At 39.0% G+C, this 16,398-nt stretch overlaps 2 protein-coding genes across 3 annotated transcripts; both read left to right on the top strand.

The window, feature by feature from the left end:
- Positions 1–732: 732 nt before the first annotated feature.
- Positions 733–13,372, top strand: LOC141438920 (uncharacterized). Of its 2 annotated transcripts, none has more exons than XM_074102985.1 (9): positions 733–837; positions 1,626–1,871; positions 2,351–2,522; positions 5,018–5,190; positions 5,728–5,865; positions 8,652–8,819; positions 10,048–10,158; positions 11,198–11,395; positions 12,884–13,372. In XM_074102985.1, exons 1-9 carry the CDS (start codon positions 795–797, stop codon positions 13,069–13,071), a joined length of 1,437 nt encoding a protein of 478 aa, XP_073959086.1. In that variant the 5' UTR covers positions 733–794; the 3' UTR covers positions 13,072–13,372. The 2 variants fall into 2 exon arrangements, with proteins under 2 accessions (XP_073959086.1, XP_073959085.1); XM_074102984.1 differs by having other exon boundaries at positions 2,345–2,522.
- A 1,822-nt stretch (positions 13,373–15,194) lies between these two features.
- On the top strand, positions 15,195–16,368 carry LOC141439378 (trypsin CFT-1-like). The gene is made up of 3 exons (XM_074103660.1): positions 15,195–15,310; positions 15,419–15,674; positions 16,081–16,368. Exons 1-3 carry the CDS (start codon positions 15,195–15,197, stop codon positions 16,366–16,368), a joined length of 660 nt encoding a protein of 219 aa, XP_073959761.1.
- The last annotated feature ends 30 nt before the right edge of the window (positions 16,369–16,398 follow it).

The following is a 16,398-nucleotide window of genomic DNA, read 5'->3' as shown; positions in this document are numbered from 1 at the left end:
AGCCACATTTAGAAGAGACAAAAGAAGTACATAATTAATTATTATGTCATGTGTTACATCGACATTGGCTACCATTAATGTTGACAAAAATAAACGACCAAAGTGGCACTTTACGAAAGCTAATAATCTAACTACTCACAAGCTAAGTATTTATAGGTGGTAGGATGACCTTGTGCAAAGTCCGCCCGGATTGCTACCACCGTCTTGCTCGCTAATCCTGCCGTGAAGCAGCAGTGCTTGCACTGTTGTGTTTCGGCGTGGAGAGTAAGACAGCCGGTGAAATTACTGGCACTTACTTTTTGGCTTGGCTTGAGGTATTTTAGGCCTCTAGGTTGGCAACGCATGTGCCAGTACCCCTGGTGTTGCAGATGTTTATGGGCGGTGGTGATCTTTACCATCAAGAGACCCACTTGGGTCAATCAACTTTTTTACCGACGCTAATCTGTCCGCGACATTTTTCAAAAAATTGCAGATTTTTGTAAGCAAACATGTTTTTTCTGTAATTTAATAGATGGTGTACATGAATACATGCCATCCTGCGAAAGTTCAACCTATTAAACCGTGTAATATCTTGTTGGAAGTACGATTTTTTGGTAACGCCAGAGACAATTTTGGTAACACAGGAGACGCCCAAAGTGTCGTTAAAATAGTTGATTGACCCACTTGCTCGTTTGCCATCCAAACAAATAAAAAATAAAAAAGTTTTCTCCCACAGTGTGTCACCAGCCTTAGATATAGCTTACATAAAACCATTTCTTTCAACTCGGATGACATAGTCATCGCTCGACGGCAAAATGAGGTGGTACGTCTTGCTGTGTGTAGTGCTGTTCAACAATGGTCAGTTTACTAAACAGTGTTCAGAATGTCCTACTGAACGTGGGAAAATGAGTTTACGTGAAAGTGTCGAAAATATTATGACTTCGGTAGCAGCGAAGCGAAGAAATTTTCCCTAAATATTCTAAAACCACACATAAGTTCAACAGTCGGGACTCTTTTAAAATCGTGGCCGGCTCATAACTTCCCTGTAATGGTTCCCGACTATAAAAAATTAAGTTATTTATCACCATGTGTGTGTGTGTGTGTGTGTGTGTGTGTGTGTGTGTGTGTGTTTTTAAAGAGGAATTCGTCAAGGTTACGAAATTGAAATGATGTACGAGTAATATGAAAGTTACCAGAGTTAAATAAATTATTGAATCAGGCGTTACTTTGCGGAGGTCCATATCAAAGAATTTCCTTGCTCACCCGCGACCTTTAAGGTCGCGGGTGAGTAAGGAAATTCTTTTAGTTCATTACCAGAGTTACTCATTAACTTACTTACTTACTTCGCCGGCTCAGCGACCCAAAGTGGATCTTGGCCTCCGACACAAGACTCCGCCAATTGTTCCTATCCTGTACAACAAGGCGCCAGTCTGCCACCTGCATGTCGCACAGGTCTTTTCGGACTTCATCCAGCCAGCGATACCTAGGCCTTCCGATTGGCCGTTATTGGCCGTTTGGCCGTATTGGGAGCTACTCATTAACTGGACAAAGTTATTCATCGACTAGGTTCTCTCTCATTGACGTTGCGGGTTGCGGAGCAGCCGTGCCAAATTTTACCACACTAAGCCTAGCGGTTGTAATTTCAGCTTACGGCCAGCAAGTATGGCAGTTGAACAGTGCCATAACGGACTTGGCTGTCAGTCCTACGGACACCGTCCACTGTCGCTTGTCTACCCCAGGGGGCGCCACGGTCTACGATGGCTTTGGCCCTTGCCGTGTCAACATTGACCGCGTCACGGCGGAACATAACGGTGTCTGGACCATGAATGTCATCCAGCCGAACAACGTGCTTGCAGAGGTGCAGACTTTCTCTGCACAGGTTACTACTTCAGGTATGTGCCCGTTCTAAACTAAGGTCAAAGGTCATGAAAAATGCGCGAAGTCATCAACATAACTCAGGGAATTTTCAAGCTGTAGGTAAATAAGACGACCTGCAAAAAGATGCTGGCAGAAGCTGGCTGCGCTGAGGACAGGACGTAATGGCACTCATTGGAGAAGTCGTATCTCCAGCAGTGGACTGCTATAGGCTAATGATTATGATGTATATCTCCGTCAGAGGGTAAATTTTCAGCAATTTTACTCATTACCGTAACAAAAAATATTATCAAACAAGATAACGCTTAGGGTTTACTTTTTATGAAAACTGAAGATAGTACTGATGCTAAATCTATTTATTTATTTATTTCATTTATTTGCATATCATTAAAATTACATTACTAATACAGTAATAATACGATAGCCCTGGAAGGGCATTGCAAAATACAAATTATTAACCTAGTTTAATCTAAGTATGTACTTACTTCAGATGTAGGCGCCAAGCCCACAGTAACTACACAAGTCCAGACCAACAAGCCGCTGGTTGACCTGACCTGCAACGTGGCAACTTCCGACGTGGTCACCGCCTGCGTGTTCCGTGATCCTGCAGGACAAGTGCTACAGGCAAGCCAGGGTGTGGCTGAAGATCGCTATAGCTTCATCCAAAGGTACGGCTCAGTAGGGTACCCTATGAATGACTAAGGGTGATTCTAATAAAAGTGGCATTATAATCTGCCAATGAGTTTTTGAATAAAAAGTACATTAAATATACGTTTTTCAGAAAAAATAAAAATTTACGTATGTAAACATAGACCTTTTACACCGAGGCCAGGCCATTTTATTTATTTATCCTTATTACTTTAAAAAATAAATAAATGTAAGTACCGATTTTCACTGTAGTCTGTCTTGTCCAAAAGGGACATGCTCCCGGTTTTTGGCCTGTGAATTATTTGTGTACTATTTCACAAATTATATTTTATAATATATTGCAAAAACAATAATACGATATTCATTTAATAATAATACGGTCCTAAATAAATCATTTTTATGCATCAATATTCAGACTCAAAGTTTGTCCAGCGATTTTTTCACTGTAGTCTGTGTGTTCGCATTGTTGGGTCTCACTCACACACGGAGAATGATAGACACACCTTAATCATCGGTAAACATTCGGCCAATATCTGGCTCACTGCCGTACGGAACGGTTAGAGACCTTCTGTCATAGTTTTGTGGCGATTAGTGATCGAAGGCGGTAAACTGGAGTTTGTAACGGGTATGTTAACTTTACATTGTCTCGATTATTTTATGTTATTTATATGGGACGTTATTAGATAATCATTTTAATGTGATATTATGATGTATTTACTTACGTTATTAAGAGTGGCACATTCATATTTTTGACGGTTTTAGAGTAAATGTCTTTTGAATCCACTTTTCACTTTAATCTGTGTCACTTTAATCTGTAACTGAAGCACAGACTAAAGTGACTCATGGCAGATAAAAGTGAACTATAAATTATTTAATTTAAAAATTGCATATAATTTCTAAGAATAACTTTATGGACTTTTTTTTAAGTAGTACTAACAGTGTTCTACCAAAGTAAGTAGAGTAGAGAATTGCTTTTTATTAAACTAAACACTTATAATTTCATTTTGTGTGTCTGTTTATCTATCCGCACTAGATCCATTAGTACTATAGCTGTAATTTTGCGTAAATATAGCTTTTGCAAATTTTTTTGGAGTGTCCCCCCTCTAAAAGTGAAACTATTGGCTTGAAAATTTAAAAAAACAATCATGGTGATCCTGTTTATAACTAAAAATTTTACAGTTTGTAAAAAATCATTCGTATAAAATAGTGGTGTCGTTACTTGTTTAAAACGAATTTTTTCGTGTTATTTTGCCTAGGTACGTTCTTATTTGGCCAGTTTTTACTATCTGATGTCATTCATTTCATAGGAGGGACTGATTTGATTGCATTGTATTGTAATTAATTCGTAATATTTTAGGGCCGACATGTAATGGGGAAACCAAAAACTAAACAAAAGTCAAGAGAAGAGAGGTTAGCATGAAAAAGGGAGAACGAAAATAAAAGATACGAAAAAATAAAAAGAAATCCAGAACTCTATGATGAGTTCCAAAGGAAACATAAAGCACAATATCAGCGAAGAAAACAGGAAGGAAACATTTGCTAAATCATGTATATTTTTTGTTTTACGGCTCCATTTTAAAAACTCGTAAAACAAAAAACATTTGTTTAAGTGGTAGGAGTTTAGGGTTAAAAGGATGCTAGTAAATTACAAATAAGCCTGTATAAAATATGTATAATTTTGAAATAATTTTATTTTTTTATATATGCCTCCAAGAGACTCATAATTTTTTAAGAAATTACATTTAGGGGCTGTTAAAAGTTGTAGTGAAAAATTACCAGGTTAAAGATAATTATATCAAAAATGAAAAGAAATGTATCATAAGTTTAAGGGGCTGTTTCACCATCCATTGATTAGCGTTAACCGACGGTTAAATGGGATGCCGTCTACGTCTATTCGAACAAAATAAATAGAGATGGCATCACACCTAACCGCCAGTTCACACTAATCAATGGATGGTGAAACAGCCCCTTAAACTTATGATACATTTCTTTTCATTTTTGATATAATTCTCTTTAACCTGGTAACCTTTCACTACTAGCCTGTCTAATTTAACTTTAGCCTGCTTCATCAATATTTCAAGAACCCATAACTCTTAAGTTTTTAGGAATACTTTGTTCCCTTTAACATATTTGTAACAAATGAAATACCAAGAAGCTGTTTTTATGCAAAAAAAGTAAAAAAACATATATATATTTTTTTAAATTAACTTTAGCCTGCCATGCCACTTTTATTAGAATCAGCCCTAAAAGTAAGGAGAGCACTGTCCAGTACTTGCCATCTTCAAATTTATGTGGAGTGGAATAGACCGTGTTCGGTATTTTCTGAACCCTTGGTATGCCTTGCATGCGGATCCGTGCCTAATTTAATGCTGTCTTTTTTATTTCAATCAGAAATTGTGCTTACTTATTGGAACAGATGAGAGATGAATGTAGTATTTTTTTTAGTTCCCGCACATACGAGGAGTTAAATAACCGTGAATCACTAACTGTTATTTCTTATCTATTAAATTTGCAGTTCCCAAGCGGGTGTACAGAGCTGTGGTATTCAAATCAACGGACCCCTCACTTCTGATCTCGGTCTTTGGCGCTGCGACATGCAAACCGCGTCAGACACCTACTACGGACACCTGACTGTGCTGTGTCCGTGGGCCATGCGGGACCCTGACGTTGCTGCGGCCGTCGTCTCTGGTAGGTCCTACATAACATGGGTCAATTTCATATGTAGGTAAGGAAACAAGAAAGAGGCGGAAGACCAAAGGTATGCGAAAAACGGCCAACTTTTTCTTTTTAACGCCTCAAAAGCCGTTAGTACTGAGACTTGTCTATGAGGTATTTTGTCGCTGGTAGCCTAGTAGTTTGACTACGGCTTCTCAAGCAGAGGGTCGTCAGAATTTTCCGGAGTTTACGTGAGAAATTACATTTGAAATTTACCGTGAACTTTAAGATGAATGAAATCATCTTGAGGAAACCTAGACACACCTGCAAAAAAAGATCACTGGCTAATAGAAAAAAACCGATAAAATTAATGACGATTCACCTATTCAGGATAATTGTGAAATTTCGGATCGTAATGTCTTCTATTCTGGATAATATTCTTTTGTTTCTGGGCTTAAGCGTCTTCCATCTTAGGTCACTTCATCAGTTACCTTGTGCGTTTAATTACGGTGGGACCGCTTATTTTGCATAAAAATTACTTTTGGTAACCACAAACTACTTACTCCGCAGAGCCAACACTGACCAGCGATTCCTACGACATAGTGGCTCGGGAAGGCGAGAGCGTGACCATGTCTTGCTCTGTTCAGTCTGCGATCCGGTACTGCTACTTCAGGGCCCGCAATGGAACCATTTTCAACGCTCGACCTGGTAAGTAACTAGAATTATTTCTCAACAGCAAATGCTAATGGGAAAAATTAGAAAAATCGTATTCATGTTTGAAAGAGCTTTAGTAAGTATCTCAGTTATGAATCAGACATGTTATATAAGAGTATGTACCTAACAAATAGAAACTTGAAAAGAAATAAAATTATTTAATCTGTCGTGAGTTAAATATAAATAAGATTTGGATCTACGCAAAAGATCATCGGTTTTTAGTAAAAAAATACGTTACGCCTTTATGAATTATATTGTAATGTATTGTATTTCATAATCAGACTTCGGTTACACGCGCATATTGGCGTCAGTTCAGCCCATCATTCTAGTTTTCTGTCATCCGCATCAATTAATAATCAAATATTATTGAAAATATTTAATTTTCATCAGTCTCGCTGGACCATCGGTCTGTCATTTCAAGAGGGTTACCTACACCGTAATTCTGTCGTCATTCTGACCAGAATGATTTACTGAACCGATACGGGAATGAGCGTCTATACGAAGTCAATGAGATTGGTTTTTTATGATCTCAATAAAATGGAATAACTACAAATCGTATGTATGTATGTATGTAAACTAAGATTGGTTTTTTGGAATAATTTTGCATTTTTTTATTTCAATTCCAAATTATTTGTTACTTTTACGGTCATCCCAGTAGTCACACCGGGCAACACCACAAGCTGAGATATGAGGTGCATAGGAGAGATAGCGGTATAGCACACGGCACGGAATGCCGAGGACCTGGGTTCGATTCCCAGCGCTGGTCTTATTTTTCTGGTTTTTCTGTGCATCTATATTTCAGTTTGTATTTCCGATGTATGTAAACACTTTATTGCACATAAAAATACAAATACACAGACAGGAGAACAAAGGCGAGCTTACCCCTAATAAGGGATCTCTTCCAGCTAACCTAGTTAAGAGAAGACACAAACTACAAATCGTATGATGACGAGTAATAAAGAATAATATCTACCGCCTAATAATTGAAATTTCGACAAACTAATTATCGAATTTTATTTCATTGAAAACGATATATCGAATATTCAATGCTAATATTTTCTCTTGGAGTAATTTCACTTCGTTGTATAGTTATTACATATTAAAACAATTATTAGAACAAGAGTACAACGATTATTATTTGTTTCAAAATACATTTCATCAACTATTCATAAGACAGAACAACTAAATATCGCTGTTTATTTCATCGACGTATTATTAGAAAAGACTTTTATTTCATAGTTGTTTACATATTATAACAATATATTCTACTAGTTTTAGTGATTCAAGATTGAATTCTGCATCTTTTGCATATTTTTTAGCAAATTTGTAGGCTGCATCAGAGTGTACTCTGTCAGTCACGCTGCTGCAAGTGGCTCTTATTTATTTGACGATTTTGGCACTTTTCACCAAATTCTACTAATCCTACTAATATTATAAATTTTTATTTTAATGTTTTTCTTTATTTCAACAAATATAATATTATTATAGTATAAAAAGAAACGATAACAATTACATAGATTAAAAAATATCTAAACCCTGTATCTCTCCTAACCGGGGCATCGTGCCTAGTTGCTTGCGGCATTCCCTCGCTGCACGGCTAAGCTCAGCCTCTGGGCGAAAAAAGACCCGGCCCTGGGGTCGCCAGAGACGCCAACTAGTTTAACCGACACCTCGCGAACAAATTTTTTTGTGTCGAATGACCACAGTCCTAAAGTTTCTAACGCAAGTGCCGCAAATATGTAAGTAATCATTTGTTCAGAACGCGTATTTGCGGCACTTGGTTGTCTGGGCGTGGTCGGCAGCAGTCCCTGGCTTGTATTCTTCTGAAAAATAAAATGAATATAGTTACTATTATTATAACAACAGTTTTGATTAGGTTAAAGCTGCGACCCCAACAAAAATAAATCGCTACCAGGACAGTAGGTTAGGTTAGATTAGAACTGCAACCCCAACAATAAAAACGCTGCCAGAAAAGTAGGTTAGGTTAGGTTAGAACTGCGAAACCAACAAAAATACATCGCTACCAGGCAAGTAGGTTAGGTAAGGTTAGAACTGCGACCCCAAAAAATACATCGCTTCCAGGAAAGTAGGTTAGATTAGAACTGCGACCCCAACAAAAATAAATCACTACCAGAAAACTCAGGAAAGTAGGTTAGGTTAGGTTAGAACTGCAACCCCAACAAAAATAAATCGCTGCTAGAAAAGTAGTAGTTACAACTGCGACTTCAAAAAAATCATTGGAGTTGTGAAATGATAAATATTAAAATAATATTCTAAGATGTAACATTTAAACACTAAAAAAGTATGAAATAATAAAATATGAAATGAATATCTACCAAATAAACAATCTCCTAAATAATATTTCCAGAAATTAAAAATCGGTGATTTAAAAATACTCATTCTAATCATTCCAGGCAATGAATATTCGACGAAATTAAAAAACATGAAACGTTGACTTTTAAATGATATTCGATTAAAAGTATGTCGACATTTCAAGGGTAAACCTTGTCCAACACATGCTGAGGCTGGGATCTTAAAAGGCCTGAAACGTGTTTTGTGTACGTCTTGTTCACTGTTCTTCAATGGCAATAAAGCCACACATTCTTATCGAAAATACAAACTGAGACATGGATGTACAGAAAAACCAGAAAAAGAGACCAGCGCTGGGGATCGAACCCAGGTCCTCAGCATTCCGTGCTGCGTTGGCCCTACACTACCACTGGACACCAAATAACCAATCACACATTCTTATTCAGTCAGTAATGGTTTCTATTTTCCAGGCATGTCCTCCCCAACTCTGGAGTACGTTGGCGCGGGCCTGGATGCGGGAGAGTGCAGCGCGCGCTTCTCTCAACTCCTGCGCACCGATAGCGGCGCGTGGAGCTGCCATGTTGGCTTCCCGGACAACAGCGACGAGCAACGCGTGCGGTTGGCCGTTGAAATTCAAGGTGAAACTATAGGAAATAGAGGATGTTTCGGAAGACGTGAGCAGGAACAACGACCAACCAACCAACCAACCATTACCACGACCATCTTGCTCGCTAATCCTGCCGTGAAGCAGCAGTGCTTGCACTGTTGTATTTCGGCGTGGAGAGTAAGACAGCCGGTGAAATTACTGGCACTTGAGGTATCCCATCTTATGCCTCTAGGTTGTCAACGCATCTGCAATAACCCTGATATTGCAGATGTTTATGGGTGGTGGTGATCTCTTACCATCAGGAGACTCACTTGCTCGTTTTCCGTCCAGTCGAATAAAAAAAAATGTAGAGGCAATTTAGCGACCACAATACCACATGCATTGACTTGAAAATTCAACCTTATTGTAAGTTATAAGTTACAATATCCATTGATAATTATTTAAAATACTACTAGCTTTAAAAATATTCTTTGTCAGGTATACGTATTCGATAGCTGCTTTCGATTCTGTGGTAGTATGCTCCATAAATGGGACCTTTTTATGGGTTAAGGCTACTATATCGTGACATTAATGTGCTGACGCAGCACCCGCTGCCTATATACTACGTCACACCGTTTAAGTAAAATTACGCCATTAACTGTTAACAATTGGACTGTTATAGAAGTTTTTTTAATGTTGCAATGAAAAATTATTAAATTATTTACTAAGTGTTCGGTCACTCTGCAATTAAAAGTGTGGGGGTTTGACTTAAATGTGATTGTGAACGATCTGGTTGGTTTTGCTCGAGTCTCCCAAATCGTCTATGCGTTATTTGACGATAAAAGATGATGAGTCACTGCTTTGATTATTGCGAAGCTTTAGGGGCTTAACGTTAACCGACGGTTAAATGTGATGCCGTCTCCGTCTATTCAAACAAAACAAATAGAGACGGCATCACACCTAACCGCCAGTTAACACTAATCAATGGATGGTGAAACAGCCCCTTAGTCTGTTGACTTTTGAGGGGTTAGTCCTTTTGCAAAGTATGTGTATTGAAAATACTACGTACTTTTGTTATAGGTCTCGTTTAAATTCAGCCCTGCTGCTGCTACTTGTGATAATGATCGACTACCGGAAATATTGTGACAGGATTGAGAGTAAAAGCGAGTAGCAGCAACAGAAGCCTGGGGAGTAAAGTGTCTACAGCCAATTTCCCTGTTAAATTGTAGGAGACTAGGCTGAAGAACGAGGTGTAATTAAAATGTATCTTTGATTTCCAGAAGTGTTCTCCGCGACCCAATACACCGAGGGACATGAACTGGTAGTGTCAGGCATCGTGCGCGGGAGTCCGGCCGTGAACTACTGCAGATTTGTCCGTATCGACGGATTAGGTAAAATGTTAAAAATATTTAACACTCACTCACTTTACTCACTTCACTCGCTCACTCGCTTCACTTTTTTGGGTTCCGTGTCTCAGTTACCCGGACAGTGCCAGGTTTTACAATGTTTTTTTTAGGATGGACCCATCCCTTCTCGTGGGTGTCGGAAAAGACGGCCAAGGGACCTGATGTGAGAGTGACCAGCACTGTCTATTGTCAAATACGTTTTCGCCTCCTTTAAAAAAACCTCCGTTACATACCTAGACAAAGAAAGAAAACGTAAAATATTACCTAAAGTAAAGTGAATTAATAACCTAACCAACAAAAAGTTGAACCGATTTTGATAAAAGATGTCTAAGAACCATCGCTAGAAACCCTGATTCCAAATAAAAAAAATGGATTAAAATCGGTTCACCCGTTTAAGAGCTACGGTGCCACAGACAGACAGACAGACACACAGATACACATAGCGGTCAAACTTATACACTTATGTGTGGGGCTAAGAAATGGTTTATTATTGATAGATAGTTAAAAAACTTTATTCAAAAACATGCCATGACAATGAGGGCTTTTTTGCCTCACTAGATGGCGCACTGTTGCGTGAGTTTTTAAGTGTGGCTTTCAAAGTCTGTTTTTACGGGCGTGAATACAAAGTTTAGATTAAAATCATATTTAATACACCTTAAAACCGTACCATAAAAATATCGAGCATGCCACAGTGTTCCATAGTCCCCGTTTTGTTCGGAAAAAAGGGAGCACAAAGGTTTCCGAAAAACAAAACTGTCTCAAAACACAGACATTCATTGCCCCGGAACGCATATTTGCCATAATTAATTTCAGATATTGCAAAATATTCACAAAATTATTCTAATTATAAATAAACCCGCGTAGCTCACCCAAAAACTATGAGATTTGACATTTCGGAGACCTCTAGTGGCGAATTCATACGCGATAGCCCTCATTGTACGAGAACAAACCATTCAAGTTGTAAAATATAAATTATTTTTGTTTTATTTATTGTGCTATTCTAAAATCTATTGTGTTATTCTAGGTTTCACATCAGAGAACGTCCCTACCGGCTACACTGATGGCAGTTCCCTGGGGCATGGTGTGTGCAAGATCCAAGTGGCAGCCCCAACCATCCTGGACCACCATCCCTGGACCGTAGTCACCCAAGTCTCCGGCCACGACGAGGAGCTGTCTCAGTCTACTCAGCATACTCTTACGATGCCTCCGTCCATGCTTGATGGTAGTTAAAGTTAACACTTATGAACTAGAGCGTTAGGTATATTTCAAATATTAACTAAAGGTAGGTAGGTAAGATTATTATGGACAGATGACCTGGTTAAAGCCGTCAGTTAACGGTGGACGCATGCCGCTTCCAACCAAAGAAACTGGAGGTCTTTTGGAGAGGCCTATGTCCAACAGTAGACGTGCTACACGTACACACACACATTTATTTATTTATCTATTTACATGCAACATGACGGCTTACTACTACGGCTGCCGGTGACGATTATACAGGGTGTAAAGATCGATTGCCACATGGATGGCAACTACCTTAAATATTGGAAATAGTGCATTCTGTGTAAAGGAGACTTTCCTTTATTTTTCAAAACAATCAATTCTGCATTTATGCAGTTTTGAAAAATCGACTATATTTAACTGGGACTCGAACCCGTCAAATGCGACAAAAATAAAATTCCGTATTTTATGACGCAGATTCAAAGGGTTACTTATAAGGTTAATTTATTGCCAATTAACATGCACAATCAAATAAAAGAAGACCATGAAAATTAACTAATTTGGTTTTCACCCGTCACAGAACATGGACGAAACTAGGTAAGTACTACATTTTGTGGATTTTTGACTTTAAAAAAATCCATAAATGCAGTATTTATTATTTTCTAAAAAAAGCAAGTCTCCATTACGTAGAATTTGCTATTTATAATATTTAAGGTAGCTGCGGTGCATTTCCCGTTGCGGGCGAAAACAAAATGAAAAGGTTATTGTTAGTTTTCACGGCTTACCATTATTTTGATTAATCAGTAATCAGTAACTTTATTTGCTGGAACATAGCTAGGTACAATAGTGGATGGTGGTATTTTACATTTTGGTCGCTATATCTTACCCGCAAATGCAGGTGTACAAATATGTATCTATTTATTCTAAGTAATTTGCATTTGATTGCTCATGTTATTAAGAGATAAATGGAACTTCGATCTGCATCATAAAATACCTACGGCATGTTATTTTTGTCGCATTTGAGGAAAGGTTCGAGTCCCGACTACGACAAGCGATTTTTCAAAAATCCACAAATGCAGAATTTATTGTTTTTAAATGTGCTATTTCTAATATTTAAGCTAGTTGCCATCCACGTGGCATTCGATCTTTCCACCCTGTAGATGCGAAATTATGTTTGCGCGCGTGCGTGTGTGCATTTGCTTATATGCGTGTAATTTAGCGTGTAAATGGCGAGATCTTAGACGTGTGCTACTTTTTATTAAGTATGACAGGTATTCCTACAGAATTGGAATATACACAATGACATGTAAAATCCCAACGGCTAAATCTAGCGACTTATAACAGACGCATACCGTATTCTTCATACAACGTAACGAAGACCATAAGTAGTATAATTTTTGGTAATTTCCATGAGGATTGAGCAAAATTAAGACTAGGCTCAATAGTTTTTACTTATGTATCTTTTCTACAACCAATAACACTTCCTTTGCAGATCCCAACACGAGATGGTGGATCTACGTGCTCGTAACAACCTCGGTTGTGGCGATTGTGCTGGTGGTGTTTTCGTTCAAACGCAACCGCCGCTGGGCCGCCGAGCGAGCCTACGGCATGCGTAATAGCATGCGAAACAGCATGCGCAAGGAACCTGTCCATGACGAGAAACCCCCCCTACCCGCATAAAGTTTTAAAAACTTTGGAAAATTGCCAGTAACACGCCGGAAACAAACTCAAGAACGTTTTCGTGCGTAAATATGTCGGTGCCTAGATTTTGTTACTTAGTTTTTCACCTTAATATTTATCACAAACGTTACCATGTAACTCTATAAGCTTGTATGTTACCTTGCAAATGTAGTTGTAATAGGTAATGTGTATTTTATTTAACCACACATTCTTGAGCTCGTAGCTACTCAACTGTGATAATTTTAACACCTGAATGTTAATTATATATTATATCAATATGAATAAACCATATGCCTTCATACTAAGTTTTTGTGCTATATAATTCTTGTAACTCTACCTCCTGCTCTATTTTTGGCCTAAGATAATGTAAACAGGAAATATAGCAATCTAGTTAGCCTATACCGGATGTGGCCTGTAATATGAGCAAATCACCACACCCGGTATAACCCTTTCAAACGACAGTGCACCTTATTGTACCCTACGAACGCCTGCTTTAATCTGTGATAAGAACTAAGTGGTAGAGTTTAAACAAAACAGTAACTAGATTATCTAGGTATTACAATTGCATACAACAAAGAGGTATAAGAAATAAGGGACGGCACAAGAATGAGTTCAACTTGTTATTGATTTGTTCTGAAGATATTTTACCCAATATACAGGAAAAACAAATTAGGTGTATACTTAGATCATTCCCGCCATAGTCAAGTGTTTATAAATTGATAAGAGCTACTTAAAATTTTCTACAAGTACGTATTGCAATACTAGGAAAGTGATTTGTTTTGCCTTGAGTAATTGGATTACTGCAAATACATCATTATTAAACATTGGCTGTAGCATTAAATGTTATTTTCTTTGCACGACGTACTACCCTTAGTGTAAGTTTTCGGTTACAAAATACGTCTCGATCGCGTTCGCGTTAAAACACAATATGTATGGAAACACGAACAGCGCCTCTAGCGGAACGTTTGCGATGTTCGTGATTCCATACAAATTAAGATTTTAACGCGATCACGATCGACACGTATTTTGTAACCGAAAACTTACACTAAGGGTACTGTGTATAACCATTATTGTGAGACTCATTTCGTCTCGTTTCATCGCGACGAGAGTTTGTGAAATGTGAGATTATTGAGTTATGAATATGAATGTATCTACCACATAAACCAAAAGTACAAAAAAGTTTCCGATATCGACAACCGCGACCGGGTTGCGCGACCCACTACTCACCTACTATGAATTAATAAGCACTGACAGATGATGACAGATGCAAGCGACCGCGTCACGCGCCTAAGTTCATACTAAGCCATAGGTCGCGGTCGTGCGTCGCGGTTGCTAACACTGGAACTAACGAACCAACCTTTGGAGTAAAAGGCATGGAGTGATGAATGACAGAATCCTGAAGGACGACGTACTACATACACAGATTACCACATAAGATGTCAAACAGCTGACGCAAGCATGTGTAGTCCCAGAATAGGAGGTAATAGTAGGTAGGTACGTGGATGGGGAATATCTTTAGTTTTCTGAATAAAACGATGCACTTCCTATGAAGCATTCACAGACCACTTGATTCAATAGGTTTGATGATAAAGATTTAATTTAACCTGTATAAATAGTGAGCTTGTAGAATTGCATTAGTCATAGTTCTACCAGCCAGCAAAATGTATATTCCTGCCATTGTGATCATCATTTCTGTAACGTTGTGCTCGGGTAAGTTTTAATATTAAAATAATTAAAAAATGCATGATTAAATCTAATTTTATAACATTTGTTTAGATTGCCATTAGTTTTAACTTAACACATAAAGCTCATAGGTACTATGACACCGCAAGTAGAAAAATCACGGGTTCGATCCTCGGTCGGGAAAATATCTGTATGAAAAATACAAAAATCTTTGTGCTTGAGTCTTGGATGTTTAGTAATGATAGATATGTATTTAATTATGTATGAATGTATGTTAAGTGTGTTTATCCATTGTTTTTTGTTGCTTAGTTAGAGGTTAGGCCAATTGGTGTTAAATGTCGTATGATATAAGTATATCTTTCATATAACTTAAATCAGACGCCAGCGCACAGCTGCGCGTAGCATCGAACGTGACAGCATCCATCCAGCGGTTTCCCTTCATGGCGGCCATCTTGCACGACCCGAAGGAGCTGACCTTCCGACAGACGTGTGGTGGCTCCATTCTCACCACTACAGCCATCCTATCCGCTGCCAGCTGCTTTGTCAACCAAAGCAGGTCAGTCAGAGAATGTAGAAAATTGAAAATCAGTTCAGACCTGACACCATCTCGGATCATTTTTTAGTTCAGTCATGCTAGCTCTAGTAAGCCTAAACCTTCTTTCAGGCCGAATCCAGCGTCCCAATACCGTATCCGGGTCGGTTCAGACCAGCCCAACGCTGGCGGTTCCGTCCACGCGGTGCGCCTGATAACTCTACACCCGGCTTACGACTACCGGACCAAGAGCGCCGACGTTGCCGTGCTGCGAGTCACAACCTTGGCTTATTCGCTCACTGTCCAGCCTGTGACCATCGCTGGAATCAATTATAACGTATCGGATAGTGACACACTGTTCGTGTTGGGATGGGGACAGAATCAGAGTGTAAGGATATTGTCAAAACCATCCCATCCATGTTGTATAGCATAGCGAATAATGGTGCTTTGACTGGCACATTGTTTTTTGATCTAATAATAATATCAACTGCTTGCTCTATAATGATCTGTTCGTATCTGGCAAGAACGCGCACTTTTTGACACATTGGAGGCACCAACTTAAATTAACTTAGGAGTAATCGGAATGGAACTGGAAGACGAAGCGTTGGTAGGCCTCCCACTAGGTGGACTGATGACATCGTGAGAGTTTCACGCAACCGGCCATACAAGTGGCGATTGACGTTCATTGTAAGGAAGAGGCCTTTGTTTAACGCAGTGGATGTCTTCCGGCATGATGAAGAATCGGAATGGCCGTGCCTTTGAATTTAAAGCACTTAACCTTTTCCAGGTGTCAGTCGGGGCTCAACAACACACTGCGCTACGCGTCACAAAATACTATTAGCCAGACATACTGCACAGCTGTGCTTGGCTACGAGGGTGTACAAGTGACCGAAGATATGTTGTGCACCAGGAGAACTAGCGGCGAGTTCTGCCAGGGGGACTATGGAGGGCCAGTAATACACGCGTCTAACTCCGTACAAGTGGGGGTCGCTTCGTACAGCTACCAGTGCGGGGTAAAGCGGTATCCGAGTCTAAGCGCTAAGGTTGCGTACCACGCGGTATGGATAGCTTATTGCGGCTAGGTAGTAGATTCAGACATTGCCTAAAGCGCG

The sequence above is a fragment of the Choristoneura fumiferana genome, chromosome 20 (genome assembly GCF_025370935.1).
Source record: "Choristoneura fumiferana chromosome 20, NRCan_CFum_1, whole genome shotgun sequence".
Lineage (NCBI taxonomy): Eukaryota > Metazoa > Arthropoda > Insecta > Lepidoptera > Tortricidae > Choristoneura > Choristoneura fumiferana.
The sequence above is the reverse complement of the archived record's forward strand: the minus strand, read 5'-3'. Positions and strand labels throughout refer to the sequence as shown.